This window comes from Nilaparvata lugens, chromosome 6, assembly GCF_014356525.2.
Source record: "Nilaparvata lugens isolate BPH chromosome 6, ASM1435652v1, whole genome shotgun sequence".
Lineage (NCBI taxonomy): Eukaryota > Metazoa > Arthropoda > Insecta > Hemiptera > Delphacidae > Nilaparvata > Nilaparvata lugens.
Window position 1 is genome coordinate 56,719,233 of NC_052509.1, and position 13,962 is coordinate 56,733,194.

At 34.7% G+C, this 13,962-nt stretch overlaps 1 protein-coding gene across 1 annotated transcript in view; it reads right to left on the reverse strand.

Moving 5' to 3' along the window:
- Positions 1-13,962, reverse strand: part of LOC111057901 — a 656,398-nt gene that overhangs the window by 241,056 nt on the left and 401,380 nt on the right. The window contains 2 exon segments of the mRNA XM_039431312.1: positions 1,750-1,897; positions 8,018-8,138. Coding sequence (XP_039287246.1) covers positions 1,750-1,897; positions 8,018-8,138 — 269 coding nt within the window.

Genomic DNA, 13,962 nt, shown 5'->3' on the forward strand with positions numbered 1-13,962 from the left:
GACTTACAATGTAGTGACTCACATTAATTGAAACATAAGTTCAATATTTGAAACGGAAAAACTTGTGGTGAGAGTGACTCAAATCCACGTGCCGTTAAATCTGTAGTCAGATAAGCTAGTATAATAAGAATAATAATAATAATTTTATTTCTCAATAAGCATTCATTACAAACACAACATTACTACAAGAAATAATTATTCTATTGAGAAGACACTCCCGAGAAAAATTCTATTTTGGGAGTTGCCATCAAAGTCCATTTGTATAATTTATTTGATGCAATCAATTAAAAATAAATTAACTTAAACCATGAAATGTAAATACTCTAACAAAAGAGCTTACAGTCGGAATTTTTACAAAAGTTATTAATATTTGAATAAAAAATGAAAGTGAATGATGGAGACAGTGCTACCTTATGTCTAGTAGAATATTGTAGTGTAAAACAGAAAGTTTTTTTTCAAGAGAATATGAAGAATGAGGTTATGACAATGAACATTTTCTATGTTGAAAATGAAAAGAAAGAGATGTATGATGAAAAGCGGCTCTGCCAGTTATTGTCAAAAACAAAAGCAAGCGTGAGAAAGAAAGAAAAGAAAATAGCTCGTTCCGTACCTTTCAAGCTTTTATTATTTAATTATAATTTAATTATAATTAAATTAGCTTATATAAAGTACAATGGCTTAGTATTAGCTTATATAAAGTACAATGGTTATATCACCACAAATATTTCAACTTGAATAATATTGATGTTTGCTAAAGATAAGAAAAGAGTGAAAAACATGATCTAATAGAAAAATTGTACCATCAAGTAAATTTAAATTGCTGAGAGGTAATAGATTTGAATTGGATGATTCGGTTATGGAAGGTATGAGAAGAATATTATTGAAGTAAGGTTGAAAAATGTGATGTTAGAAGAAGAACCATGAAGAACTAAATTGATTTGAATGATGTTCTTATGATTGATTGAATAAAATTTATTATTTACTTGTCTTCCCATTTATTCTAGCACAGCACCCCTCTAGCAATTAGAGTTCAGTTATGGAAGGTATAAGAAAACTATTACTGTTAGATTGAAAAGTGTAATGTTAGAAAATTTAACCATGATGATCTTATATGATTCACTAGCCGTCAGGCTCGCTTCGCTCGCCATATCCGTCTAGCAAGGGGGCTCCGCCCCCTGGAACCCCGACTGGATAGTCCAAAAATGAGATCAGCAGGCTCGCTTCGCTAGCCTGCATTTTTCATTTGAGCATGCTTCATTCCATCAGAAAGTTAAAGTACTGAGAAAACGAAGAAAAGCTGAGAAAAACGTTGGAAAAACGCTGATTCTGGGCGTATCTTTGATGAAATATTAAAGTCACCTCATCACAAAACTTTTGGACCCTAGCTAAACATGTGTACTAAATTTGAAAATTTTCTGTCTATTACTTGATGAGATAACTGAGAAAAAGCAAAAAAAAAAACGCTGGAAAAACGCTAATTATGGGCGAATCTTTGACGTTATTGCAACATTATTGAAAAACATTACTGAAGTAAGATTGATAAGTGTAATGTTTACAATGTTTAAAATTGTACCATGACAAATTGAATAAATTGATCTAAATGATGGTCTTATGATTGATTGGATAAAATGTATATCTCTGTCTTCCAATGTCTTTGTAGCACAGCTGCTCTAGTAATAAGAGGTGGTTATGGTTCTAATTATGCTGATCTAGACCAATTTAGAGAATATTTCTTTTTTTATAACTCACCATTAAGAGAGCTAGGGACTCAGCCAGTAGCTTCTTGTGATGATCGACGGAAGCTATGGCAGCTGCAGTGCTGCTAGCATTAGAACTAGACGATGAATTTATTGTTTCCACAATGACAAGGCACATACCGGAGCTCAATCTCTCCAGCCTGAAACAGAACAAGTAATGCAAATTGTAGAATGTAGAATCGAAGTAAAGATGATAGGAGAAAACATAGAGGGTAAATAGTAGAGAGCATGAAAGTAAGGGAGAAGGAGTAAAGAGAAGTTATGAGAAGAGAACGGAAGAGAAGAAAGAAGAGAGAGAAGAGGACGGAAAAAGAGTCAGGCCAGCTTCACACACATTCGGTTTCATTCGGCTCGGTTCGTTTTCGATTCGTTGCCGAAAACGAATGAGGCTTTCATACATATCAGGTGTTTTTATCTCTTTTCTGTATAGGGCTACTTTTAATAAAAATAGAAAGAAAATAAAAATCTCAGTACCCTTTTCGAATTATTTAATCACAACATGTTTCCGACATTTTTATTTTCTTTCTATTTTTATATCAGGTTTTATTTGTACGGTTCTAATTAGCCATTTTCTTCTCAAACACAGCTGTGTTTTTACAATTCATGATGGTATTAAAATATAAAAGCTGGTGTTCAAATAGTGATTTCTTGAACAACAAAATTTTCAAGTTAATTAAAAATTGTGAACTATTTGAATAGTTTATTTTTGATTATATTAATTTTAGACTTTCAAGGTAGATGCACACAGATCGTCATCGGACGGACGGCATGCATCGGATCGGATTATTAGATTTGATGCATTGTTTTCAATTGGAGTGCGTATACGGATAGGTATGCGCACTCCAATTGAAAACAATGCATCATATCTAATCGTCCGATCCGATGCGTGCCGTCCGTCCGATGACGATCTGTGTACGCCTACCTTCAGAGTGATTTTTTTTTCAAATTGAAAATTGGTTTCAATTTCGACACATTGTACATAACGTTCATCTCTTCTCTCCATTGATAAAATCATGTAATTTTCATGGAAAAATGATAAAAATAAAAATTCTCCCTGAGTTTCAATTTATCTTCATATTTTTTTAGCAAACTATTCATTGAGAAAAAATGCTCCAGTGGACTAACAGAAATGATTTGACCATATGATTTTTACATGGGAGATTTTTAAAGAGATAATCACGATATCAGGTGAGAATAGAAACAAAAAAAAACACTTTTTTGGGCTCAAGGGACCTTGAAACGTATAGAAATTAAGAAATTGAGGTACCTTAATTTTTTTTCGCAAAGCAATACTTTCCTTACCTATGGTAATAGGGCAAGGAAAGTGAAAAGCGAGCGTGAGTGAAATAATTTGTTTTTATCTCCGGTTTCCTAGCAACGAATTCGAATATGATAAAACCTACTGTATTCGTGTCGAGGGGGCGTTAGGTGCTATTGCTATTGCTATTCGGAACCGAATTCAAACCGAATCACCGTTTCACTCTTATCGGAATTTGCCGAAAACGAAACGAACCGAACCGAATGTGTGTGAAAGTAGCCTAAGAGGAGGAAGAAAAGATAAATATGAAATTTAAAGGACCAGCGATTGTAATCAACAATCAATATCAACAATGATGATTTGTCAATAGAACATTATTTTGATTCATATTATTAGATTGAGGACACTATATAGAAAAAAGACGGTTTGACACCCAGCATCGATTTCACTTTGATTGCATTTTCGAATTTACCATTGTCGAAACTATTCTTGAATCGACCAAACTCATAAAAATACAAAATTAAGTTGTAAAATCGTAAAAACGGAGTGGTATCGATAGTAGCCTTCCACATCTTCAATACCACGCTAGAAATTGATATTAACTTGTCAATTCAAATCAACTAGTCTTCTATCAACTATTTGACTATACTTATATACTTCTCTTCTGTATTTGTCTATGTCAAAACTATTCATAAATCGCCCAAACTCATAAAAATACAAAGTTGAGTTGTAAAGTCGTGAAAAACCTGAATTATTATCATATGAATAGTAGTCTTTCACTTCTTTGATACTGCGCTAAAAATCTAATACAACTCCTCAACTCAAATCAACTTCTTCAGTAATCTTTGTCTTCAACTAGCTGGCCCGGCGAACTTCATACCGCCAAACAGTTTAATGCATCTCATGACAAACATTAGCTGGATTGACCTGAGGAGGCGCGATTCGGAATTTCATTTATATGGATAATTTTCCAACTGCAGAATGAATAATTTACTAAAAATCAATTAATTATGAACACCGAAGACAGCAAAATTATTCAAAACAAAGCAATGTCTTTAGAGCATGTAGTAAGTCTTTAAACTGAGGCCGCACTCCTGGATGGTTACACACAGTCATTTTTTTTTTTTTAGTCTGGGCGTTTAGAATAAAAAACATGGGTGGTTATGGAGTAGCACACACTCTTGTCTACTATCTACCGACGGCTGTTGTATGACGCAATGATTATAACAGCTGATTTTTATTTCTGTGTGTGGCCAGCTCACAAAATATTCTCCCATAAACATTACAAACTTTGAAAAATTTGAAGGACCGTAGGAAAGATTCCTGAAGTCGGATTATAAATTTGATAGGCCATAAACCTGGTCCTGAACATAAAGAACACAACTAAAAAAAATCATCAAATTCGGTGCACAAAAAAAAAGTTATTGAATGTCAAAATTTGAGGCTCGATTTTTATTTATATAGATACTACGCCAAAAATTGAAAATAACTTCCGAACTCAAATCAACTCTATAGTCATCTACCTCCTCAACTCTACGCAAGAAATCGAAATGAAATATTCAAATCAACACTTGTTTCGACATGGTTACTAGGGTCACACAGCTGTAGGTTGAAAGATAAGGTGTGGCCCAAGATGAAAAGAAGATGACACGCACAAATTATTTCCTTCAACCTGAGAAGTGAGAAAAGGAAGTCTAACCACAACATTCTTGTAGGTCAGTGTGCCTTGACTTCTCACCATTCAACGAATACGTTATAATGCAAGTAATGAATTCTCCACTGAGGCGAGAAAACAACTCTATCCAGCAATTGTTGGAGGATCTATAACTCCATGTGCGTGAAGTCAAACCTACTGCCTCACCTGACATTTATTACTCTATCTATTCAAGTAGATTGTCCTATGTACGTACAGTATTCATAAGTTATAAGTTATTCATTCAAGTAGATTGTACTATGTAAGTACAGTATGCATATGTTATTTATTCATTGTACATTTTATCTATATATTGTAGGATAGTGTAAGTGCTGGTTCAACACACTTGTGAACTTTACTACAATGGGCATTAAATAAGTTTCTTTTAGATAAATCCAGGTATGTGAATGGGTGAACATAATTGTAAGCTTGTACTTCCGTCAGAGAAAAGCTATTCCGGATTCCATTGACAATCCAGGGTAGGCGCATTGATGATTAGTCGCCTATCCTACTACATATTAATAATAGAATGAGTTTGAATATTATAAATATTCAATAAAATGATTCATAATTTTACTTTAGATACGACATAGCAGTATCATAGCTGCTATCGTATCTGAAGTATTGAGGAATTTGTTCATTAATTAATCGAATCAAATCAAATCATCGTTTATTGCCATAAAACATATAATATGTTTTTAGAAAATAGTCATTATTAATTAAAGAATGAAAATTCGATTAACAAGCAGTTCGAAATTGAAGAAAATATTATTCGGCCTATTATATTTTATTATCTAAAAAGTAGTCGTCATCTCTCATCATCATCCCTCTCACTCATTACCCACGCACAAGTCTAAGAGCTGATGTAGGCATCAGCCTCACCCTCAGTATTCTGTATTTGATAGTTTAGCTCATCGTTTTTCTCTTACTCACTTTGAATAAAGAGGTTACGAAGGGAATTGTTGTAAAAACTAGTAGAACTCAGCAAGATCATTGATTCCTTCAAGCAAGATTTAGATTCAAAATTACGAACATGTAGTCCAGTCAATATAGATATAAAAAAGGGGGTGTGCTTGCAATTTATATTGTAGTTCTGATTTTTCTATATATTATTTGGGTACAAAAGAGAAGTCCAGAACCAATTTCTTCATGCAAAATTTCCTTGTGCTAGATACAGAGTGGCCCAAAAACCTCGTATTTTCGGCTCATTTTCCAGTTTTCAGCTATTTCTGTCAAATCTCTTAATCAGACAGAAAAATTTGCTCACGCCTTTTTTCTAGATTATAAAATTCTGGATAAAATGAAATCATTCGGAACTCTCTATCTTCAATGAGTACTGAGTTATGATTTTTCAAAAATGAGTGAAATTTGAAGAAAACATCAATTTTGATGAATTTTAGATTTTGATCAACAATATATTCCGATAATTCAAAATCCCTCTGGGCGTATTTTTGTGCTCTACAATCTGAGATCAGGTAGAGCGCTCGATCTCATATAGATTTCCAGGTACACCTGACAACATTGCTCCTTGTATTGTAAAAAACATCTAATTTTCAGATTCAACCATCATCACCAACTACATTGCCCTTACATTGATATTTCGCACAATGACATAAGTTCATGAGATTATTTTCTACGAGAATCACCCGTTAGATACACTTCATTTTGGTATTTCCTAGTGGAGAGGCGCGCTTAAGGACACCTCAAGGATCAAAATTTCAAACCCTTATAACTTTCGACAAAATGCTCAGATTTCATCGTACTACACCTCATTCTTCTCGGCTCGTCAAGGTGGTCGAAAAATGGAAAATTTATTGTTGAGTGTACTCAAGCCCATATTCACATACACAAAAAATGGCCAATATCTATATTCAAAGCTATGTATCTCGGTAACCCCTTATTATAAAAATCATATCTTGAAATGTACAATGGAATTTGTTCTTCAAATAATCAAATCGTAGCCTATACACTACTCTCTACAACTTTATAAATCTATCAAATCGTATACTAATCGTATACTATACAAATCGTAAGTACCTACTTCAAATTACGAGAGCAATTGAAAACAAACTCATGAAATAAGTCTAATCTAAAATTTGAAGCGCTTCTAAATCGTATACTTTAATACATGAGCTATTTAAAGCAAACTCATGAGTTACGTCTGTATTTGAAGGGCTTGACTCCACAACGGAAGAGACTGTTAGCACAGTTGACGTCTGATGCGGAACAGATCTCAAAGAACTTTGATTGACATGATTGTTTTTCGGCCTGGATGGTTATTGGGACCGAGGCTGGTAAATTCAATTCACAGCCATCTTAATATGTTGATCCATCAAATCTAGGGATCATTTCCTGTCTGCCAGATGAACTTCAATGAATCGACAACAGACAATTCGTTGTTCTGGAATAAATATAAAGACACTGCTGTTTTTTAACGGGGAGAAGCTTGTTGCTAAGGTCTGGTAGGAAAATATCAGGGCAGTGAAAAGAAGCTTGTTGCTAAGATGCCTGCCTGATCTGTTGAGAAAATATGAGGGCATTGAGTGATGTGCTCCATACAATGATAAGACAATTTCTGCAGACATTCAAAGTTGATTTACTTCTTGTAGGAATCAAGAAACGGATAACTGTTTATTTGTTTACTTCAAACAATTTTGAGAGTATCAATAATTTTGACTGGAGTTCTCATGAATGTATTCATTTGGAGTGCTGGGTTTTATCCATGATTATTATTGTCTGGAACGCTGGAAGAATCATTCAATTGGGTTGAGTTTGATGAATAATTTTGACTGGAGTTCTCATGAATGTATTCATTTGGAGTGCTTAAATTTATCCATGATTATTATTTGTCTGGAACGCTGGAAGTATCATTAAATTGGGTTGAGTTTGAAAACAAACCAGTTAGAAAGATTGCATGAGTAATTATTTTACTTTGATATCAAAAAATGAATTAGGATTTCAAGTTAGTTCTCTAGTGTATGATATTTTTTCTAGAAAAGTGGAAGAAAAGATTTGAAATAATTTTACAGCACTGCATCTTCAACCGTTTACCCATTGTAAATTATTTGTTTTTATCTTCTTCTTCTTCTTCTTCTTCTTCTTCTTCTTCTTCTTCTTCTTCTTCCTCTTCTTCTTCTTCTTCTTCTTCTTCTTCTTCTTCTTATTCTTCTTCTTCTTCTTCTTCTTCTTTTTCTTCTTCTTATTCTTCAGCTTCTTCGCTGCCTCTTCGATGATGATTGAGCGACAAAACAAAAATAATGTTGATTATTGAAGAACAATGATGTATGTGATGGTTGATATTTTTCTTACCTGAGAGGAATTGAAGAGTAGTACAGAAGAAGTTTGGCAACATCGCGGGCAGTCAGTGCATTGTTGCTGGCAGTGTTCATGTCGTATACGATGACAGCTCGACCGTTCACATCCTTCAAACCTGGAAAAATAATACAAAATAATATTTGAGATCAATATTATAGGAATATAGAAGCAACAAGGGAGGAATTCAGTTTAATTATATCGGGGGACCGAGCTTCGCTCTTGAGTGTAAAAGCATAGAAAATTTGTAACGAAAGATAAAATTCATAGTTTATTTTTCTTTATTCATTTTCTCAGTCGTACAATATTATTTTCACAGTTATATGAGGAGGCAGGCTTATGCCCAAAACTGTCCCTTTTCAAATTCATACTACAGTCTAAATCAAAATCTAGGTTAAGCTACTATCACTCATCAAAATAACAATTTATCCACACTTCAAAAAGCAAACACATCATCAATTACAAATAGATATACTGTGAAATTCGATTTAGAATGATATACTATGTTTGCTACAATATTTTTTAATATACTATGTACTATTCTACATAAACAGCATCTAGTTACTATTCTGGACTTTCTGAAGTAAACATGTTTTCTAAAAAAGAGGAAAATGAACGAAAATAAGCTTTTCTTGCTGAATTTTTCTTCTCGTGAGATCAGCCGGATGATCCCACACATGCAGTCGTTCACTTTCTTCCATTACGGTATTGACAGACGACAAAATTTCCAGCTGTTTTTCCAAGGACGTATTTATCCTTTTAATGTCCTGGTACCTAAGTACCTGATTGAATGATTACAAAAGTTCAACAGCTGAGTCATAATTTTGACACAATCCCACACACATGAACTCGCTCACTCACTTCCATTATCAACAAACGACGAAATAATTATTATCAGCTGTTTTTCCAAGGATGAATAATAAGTATCCTTTCAATGTCCTTCAGCGAGTTATAGGATAGATTAACTCAATGAACTGAATTTAATTTATTGATCATTCTTTAACCAGTAGATGGATTGCGAATTATTGAATCAAGTGAACTGGTGGGCCTCAACAATGAATAAATAAACGGTATGATCCAACTGTCTCTGGTACTGCCTCGACAGTGCCCAATTTCATAGATCGATCTTTGTGGCATGCTTACTTGATGCTAGACCTAGCTAAAGTACACGGTGACCCCGGCTTAAGCGATGTTGGAGCCAGGTGTTCTCTACCCCACGCATATCTGATGCTAACATATGAGGCATATATATGACGCTAATGTATGCTTGGCCACTCGTCATTGTGGGTACTGCTCCTAGCCGAAAATAGAAACCTGCATTCGGAAAGGTTGAAAGACCTCTTCGAAATTAGCTATGAACTTTTAACGGGTGTTTCCTAGGCCTATTAGCCTACGAACAGCAAAGCCTAGCTTAGGCAAATCAACCTTTCTCAATTATTGCTTCACTAGGATAAGTCTGTTGTGAATGAAATTGCCTGTCGGAGAACGCTCTTCCTGGTTTTTTGAGTTCTAGGTGGGTGGATGTGTATGGTTGGTGAATGGTAATTAGAAAAATCTAGTTGTAGTCTACTATGTGCCAGCTATCGTTGCAAGTATTTGTTGGTTCAACCTCTGACAAGTCCCCAATCCAAATTCTGGACTCTTCAAATACCAGTTTTTGGAAGATTTATCACCTCCTGCATCTTCCGTTACCACCTGTCTGTTATTTCTCATTTTGTGTTGGTTTTGCCTGATTTTGATCTATGCCATGTGATAGCAAGAACATATCCAAAAAATCTATGTATCTTAGAACTTGTTTCTAGAACCCTTATTAAATGTGATGAATATTTTATTCGTCCAGAAAATATGTTAAAATATGTATATGAAAATATGTATGTTATAATGCTTCAATGATATTTTTCGATAATTATTGAGATCAAATATCTTGTCAATTAATCATATTCCCACATTGTTGAGAAACGATCTGGAGGAAGAAAAGGATAGCGCTATCTGCTTTGTCGGATTATAGACAAGGATGGTAATCAAATACTTCCATTATAACGTGGACCACACTATGAGAAGATGATACAAGGATGATAGACAAGGATAGCAACATCAATGTTAATCGAAAACTGCCATTATAACGTGGACCTCACTATGGGAAGGTGATACAAAGATGATAAGAAGACGATGCAAAGATGATACGAGGATTACACAAGGATGATAGACAAGGATAGCAACACCAATTTTAATAAAACACTGCCATTATAACGTGGCCATCACAATTGAAAGATGATACAAAGATTATTTGCAGATGATACAAAGATGATGAGAAGATGATACAAGGATTATACAAAGATGACACAAAGATGATACGAAGATGACACAAGGATGATAGACAAGGATATCAACACCAATGTTAATCTAAAACTGCCATTATAACGTGAACCTCACTGTAGCCTCAAACTGAATAAAGCCTATGTTCTGATGAAACTCTTGTGTGAACCTAGCCTCAAACTCAAACAGCAGTGATTCTAGCCTCAAACTCAAACGGCAGTGATTCTATTGTGAGGTCCACGTTATAATGACAGTATTTGATCAAGTTTGGTTTTGCTATCCTTGTCTGTCGTTCGACAAAGCCGGTGGTACTATCCTTTTCTAGGTCCACAACGATGCCAATTATGTTTTTGACAGTGTAGAAATATAATTACTTAATGCAGAGAATCGGCAATATAAGAATATAAGAATATAATCGGCAAGAAATATAATTACTTAATGCAGAGAATCGGCATCGCTATTCTTCTATCTTTATCCACTGCCATTATAACGTGGACCTCACTATAGCCTCAAACTCAAACGGCAGTGAATCTAGCCTCAAACTAAAACGGCAGTGATTCTAGCCTCAAACACAAAAGGCAGTGATTCTAGCCTCAAACTAAAACGGCAGTGATTCTAGCCTCAAACTAAAACGGCAGTGATTCTGCAGTGATTCTAGCCTCAAACTAAAACGGCAAAGATTCTAACCTCAAACTAAAACGGCAGTGAATCTAGCCTCAAACTGAAACGGAAAGGCACTCAAGAGAAGAGCGTCCTAAACGTAAAAGCAGCTTCATTGATATTCCACCATCGTCACTACGAAAGGAAGGAAGGCCCAAGATTAATGGCTGAAATCTATAGACAACGTATCCCACTATTTACCCTCTACCCTCGTAGCCCAGTGATTGGGTTCTCCACCTCATACCCTATTTTATCTCAGAGTGAGGTCACGTTATGATGGCAGTATTTGAGGTGTTGCTATCCTTGTCTATCACGCTTGTATCATCTTTGTATCATGGTCATCTTTGTATCATCTTTCAATAGTGAGGTCCACGCTATAATGGCAGTATTTGACAACATCGGTGTTGCTATCCTTGTCTATCATTCCACGAACCAGATAGCGCTATCCTTTTCTAGCTCCCCAACGTTACCAGATCATTTTCAACAATGTAAAAATATAATCAATTAACCAAATATTTCATATCAATTATGAAAATCCTATTATATTAAGCGAGCAATTTCTGTATATTCATATCTAGCTATTTTTATATCTGGTTATTTATGTTCAACGGATCTCGATAACGGCTCTAACGATTTTCACGAAATTTGGAACATAGTAGTTTTATGATAAAAAATTCGATTGCACTAGGTCTTATTCTTGGGAAAACTCGCTGAACGACATTAAAAGGAAAGAAACACTTTTGGGCTGTGCCTGTTAGTACTTTCCCAATCATTTTAAAGAATTGTGTTCGGTTGTCAATAATCAAAAGTCAATAAATAAATAACGAGCGAAGCTCGGTGCCCCGATATTACATAACTTAATCACTGAGAAGTATACTTTTTTGAAGAATAAAATACAGTTGATTATTTTGAACGAGAATGAATAATATGACATGAGATATATAAGCTATCCTTTTGGAAGGCAGTGGTAAGACAGAGAATCGGTATTAAGATATTCAATCTTAATTATGAATTCTCATTATTAAAACATTGAAAAATATATTTTATCTTGGTGAATAAAATATAATCGCTTTTATTCTCAACAAGAATGAACAGTTATCATCACATCAGATATACCGGTATCAGATATCTTCCATAGAAGGCAGATAATCGGCAACGATGTTTTCCCATCTTTCTCCACTGCCATTATAACGAGGATCTCTATGTACCTATAGTGAGGTCCACGTTATAATGGCAGTGTTTGATTAGCAATGGTATTGCTAACCTTGTCTAACATTCAACAAAGCGGATAGCGCCATCTCTTTCTCGCTTTGCTCTGTTGCCAGATCGTCTTTTAACAATGTGGAAATATAATTGATTAACAGAATATCTCACCTCAATTACTAGTAGTTCTGTGAACAGTAGACCTCGCGCTCAGTAAGTTACATTGACCTGTTGTTATGTTTTCTCAAAAATTAATAAATAATTTATCAATTTAAAATGTCAAGGAAAAATCCTAAATAAACAGAGCTTTCTGTACTATCGTACCGTGACATGTCGTCCCGGAATGTGAGTGTGAGCGCTGTTATCAGGTCTGGTTGCTGACATCAACCAGTCAACGGACATCAACTGTCTACAACGTTGATGGAAATCTACATATCCAAGATGTTAGAAGTTTTTGAACGGGTAGTATTAAAGTCAACTGTCTACTAACGTTTCTGGAAAGATACATTTTGAAAGATGTTCGATGTTTTTGAACGGGTAGTATTATAGTCCACTAGACTGCTGATTTATAATGAATAATTCTATAGTCTGATTTTTACTCTAATATTGAAGTATATTGGCTCCTTTTTCCTTTCATTATTATCCTTGAAATGCAAAATTTCCAAAAACCTTGTATATACGTCGACGTACAATTGAAAAAGGAACATACCTGTCAAATGAAAATCTATTACCGCGTTTCGCCGTAAAATGCGCAACATTTAAACATTAAGAGAAATGCCAAACCGTCGATATTAATTTTAGACCTCACTACGCTCGGTCAATGAAAATGCATTATAAATTATTCAAAAATATAATTTCTTGCTTCATAAAATATAATCTTTTATTTTAAACGAGAATGAACAGTTTACATTCTGTGCTTCTTGGAAAAATTATAATAATAAAAAAAATAATAAATATTACATCAGATCTGGTACATCATATCAGCTACCGTCTAAAGAAGGCATTGACAAGACAGAGGATCGGCAACGTTTTTCTCCTATCTTTCTCCACTGCCATTATTTACGTGGACCTCACAATCCTATATAACTCTGTTTTACCCTATTGACCTACCTCAGCTTGTTTCAATTCCCACCCCAAAACAAATAGATCAGGTACTTTGGGGTGGGGGTTGACTTCTTGGTATTCACCTTGTGAACCACGATTATTCAACTGGAAGGAATGTTCTCTCAAGAAAACAGCCGAGTCACATGCAATGTGTACAGTGACTCTACAAACACTAATTATTCTGTGAACTCACTGAACACCGACTAATTCTGTAAAGTCACTGTCAATGCTATAAGGGTTCACTGATTGAGAGGCTTGGTATTTAAACCGTGTAACATATAGTAAAACAAATTCCTCTGAATATTACTTGAGTACCTAACGTTAGTTAGTACCTGGATGAGTACTTTTTAACACGAACTTTTATTGACCGAGCGAAGTGAGGGTTTAAGATTCAAGTCGACGGTTTGGCATTTCTCTTAATGTTGTTTAAATGTTTGAATGTTTAAATGTTTATATGTTGCGCATTTACGGCGAAACGCGGTAATAGATTTTCATTAAATTTGTCAGGTATGTTCTTTTTAACTTCCGCGTCGACGTATATACAAGGTTTTTGGGAAATTTTGCATTTCAAGGATAATATAAAAGGGAAAAGGAGCCTTCCCCATACGCCAATATTACCGTAAAAATCAGACTATAGAATTATTCATCATAAATCAGCT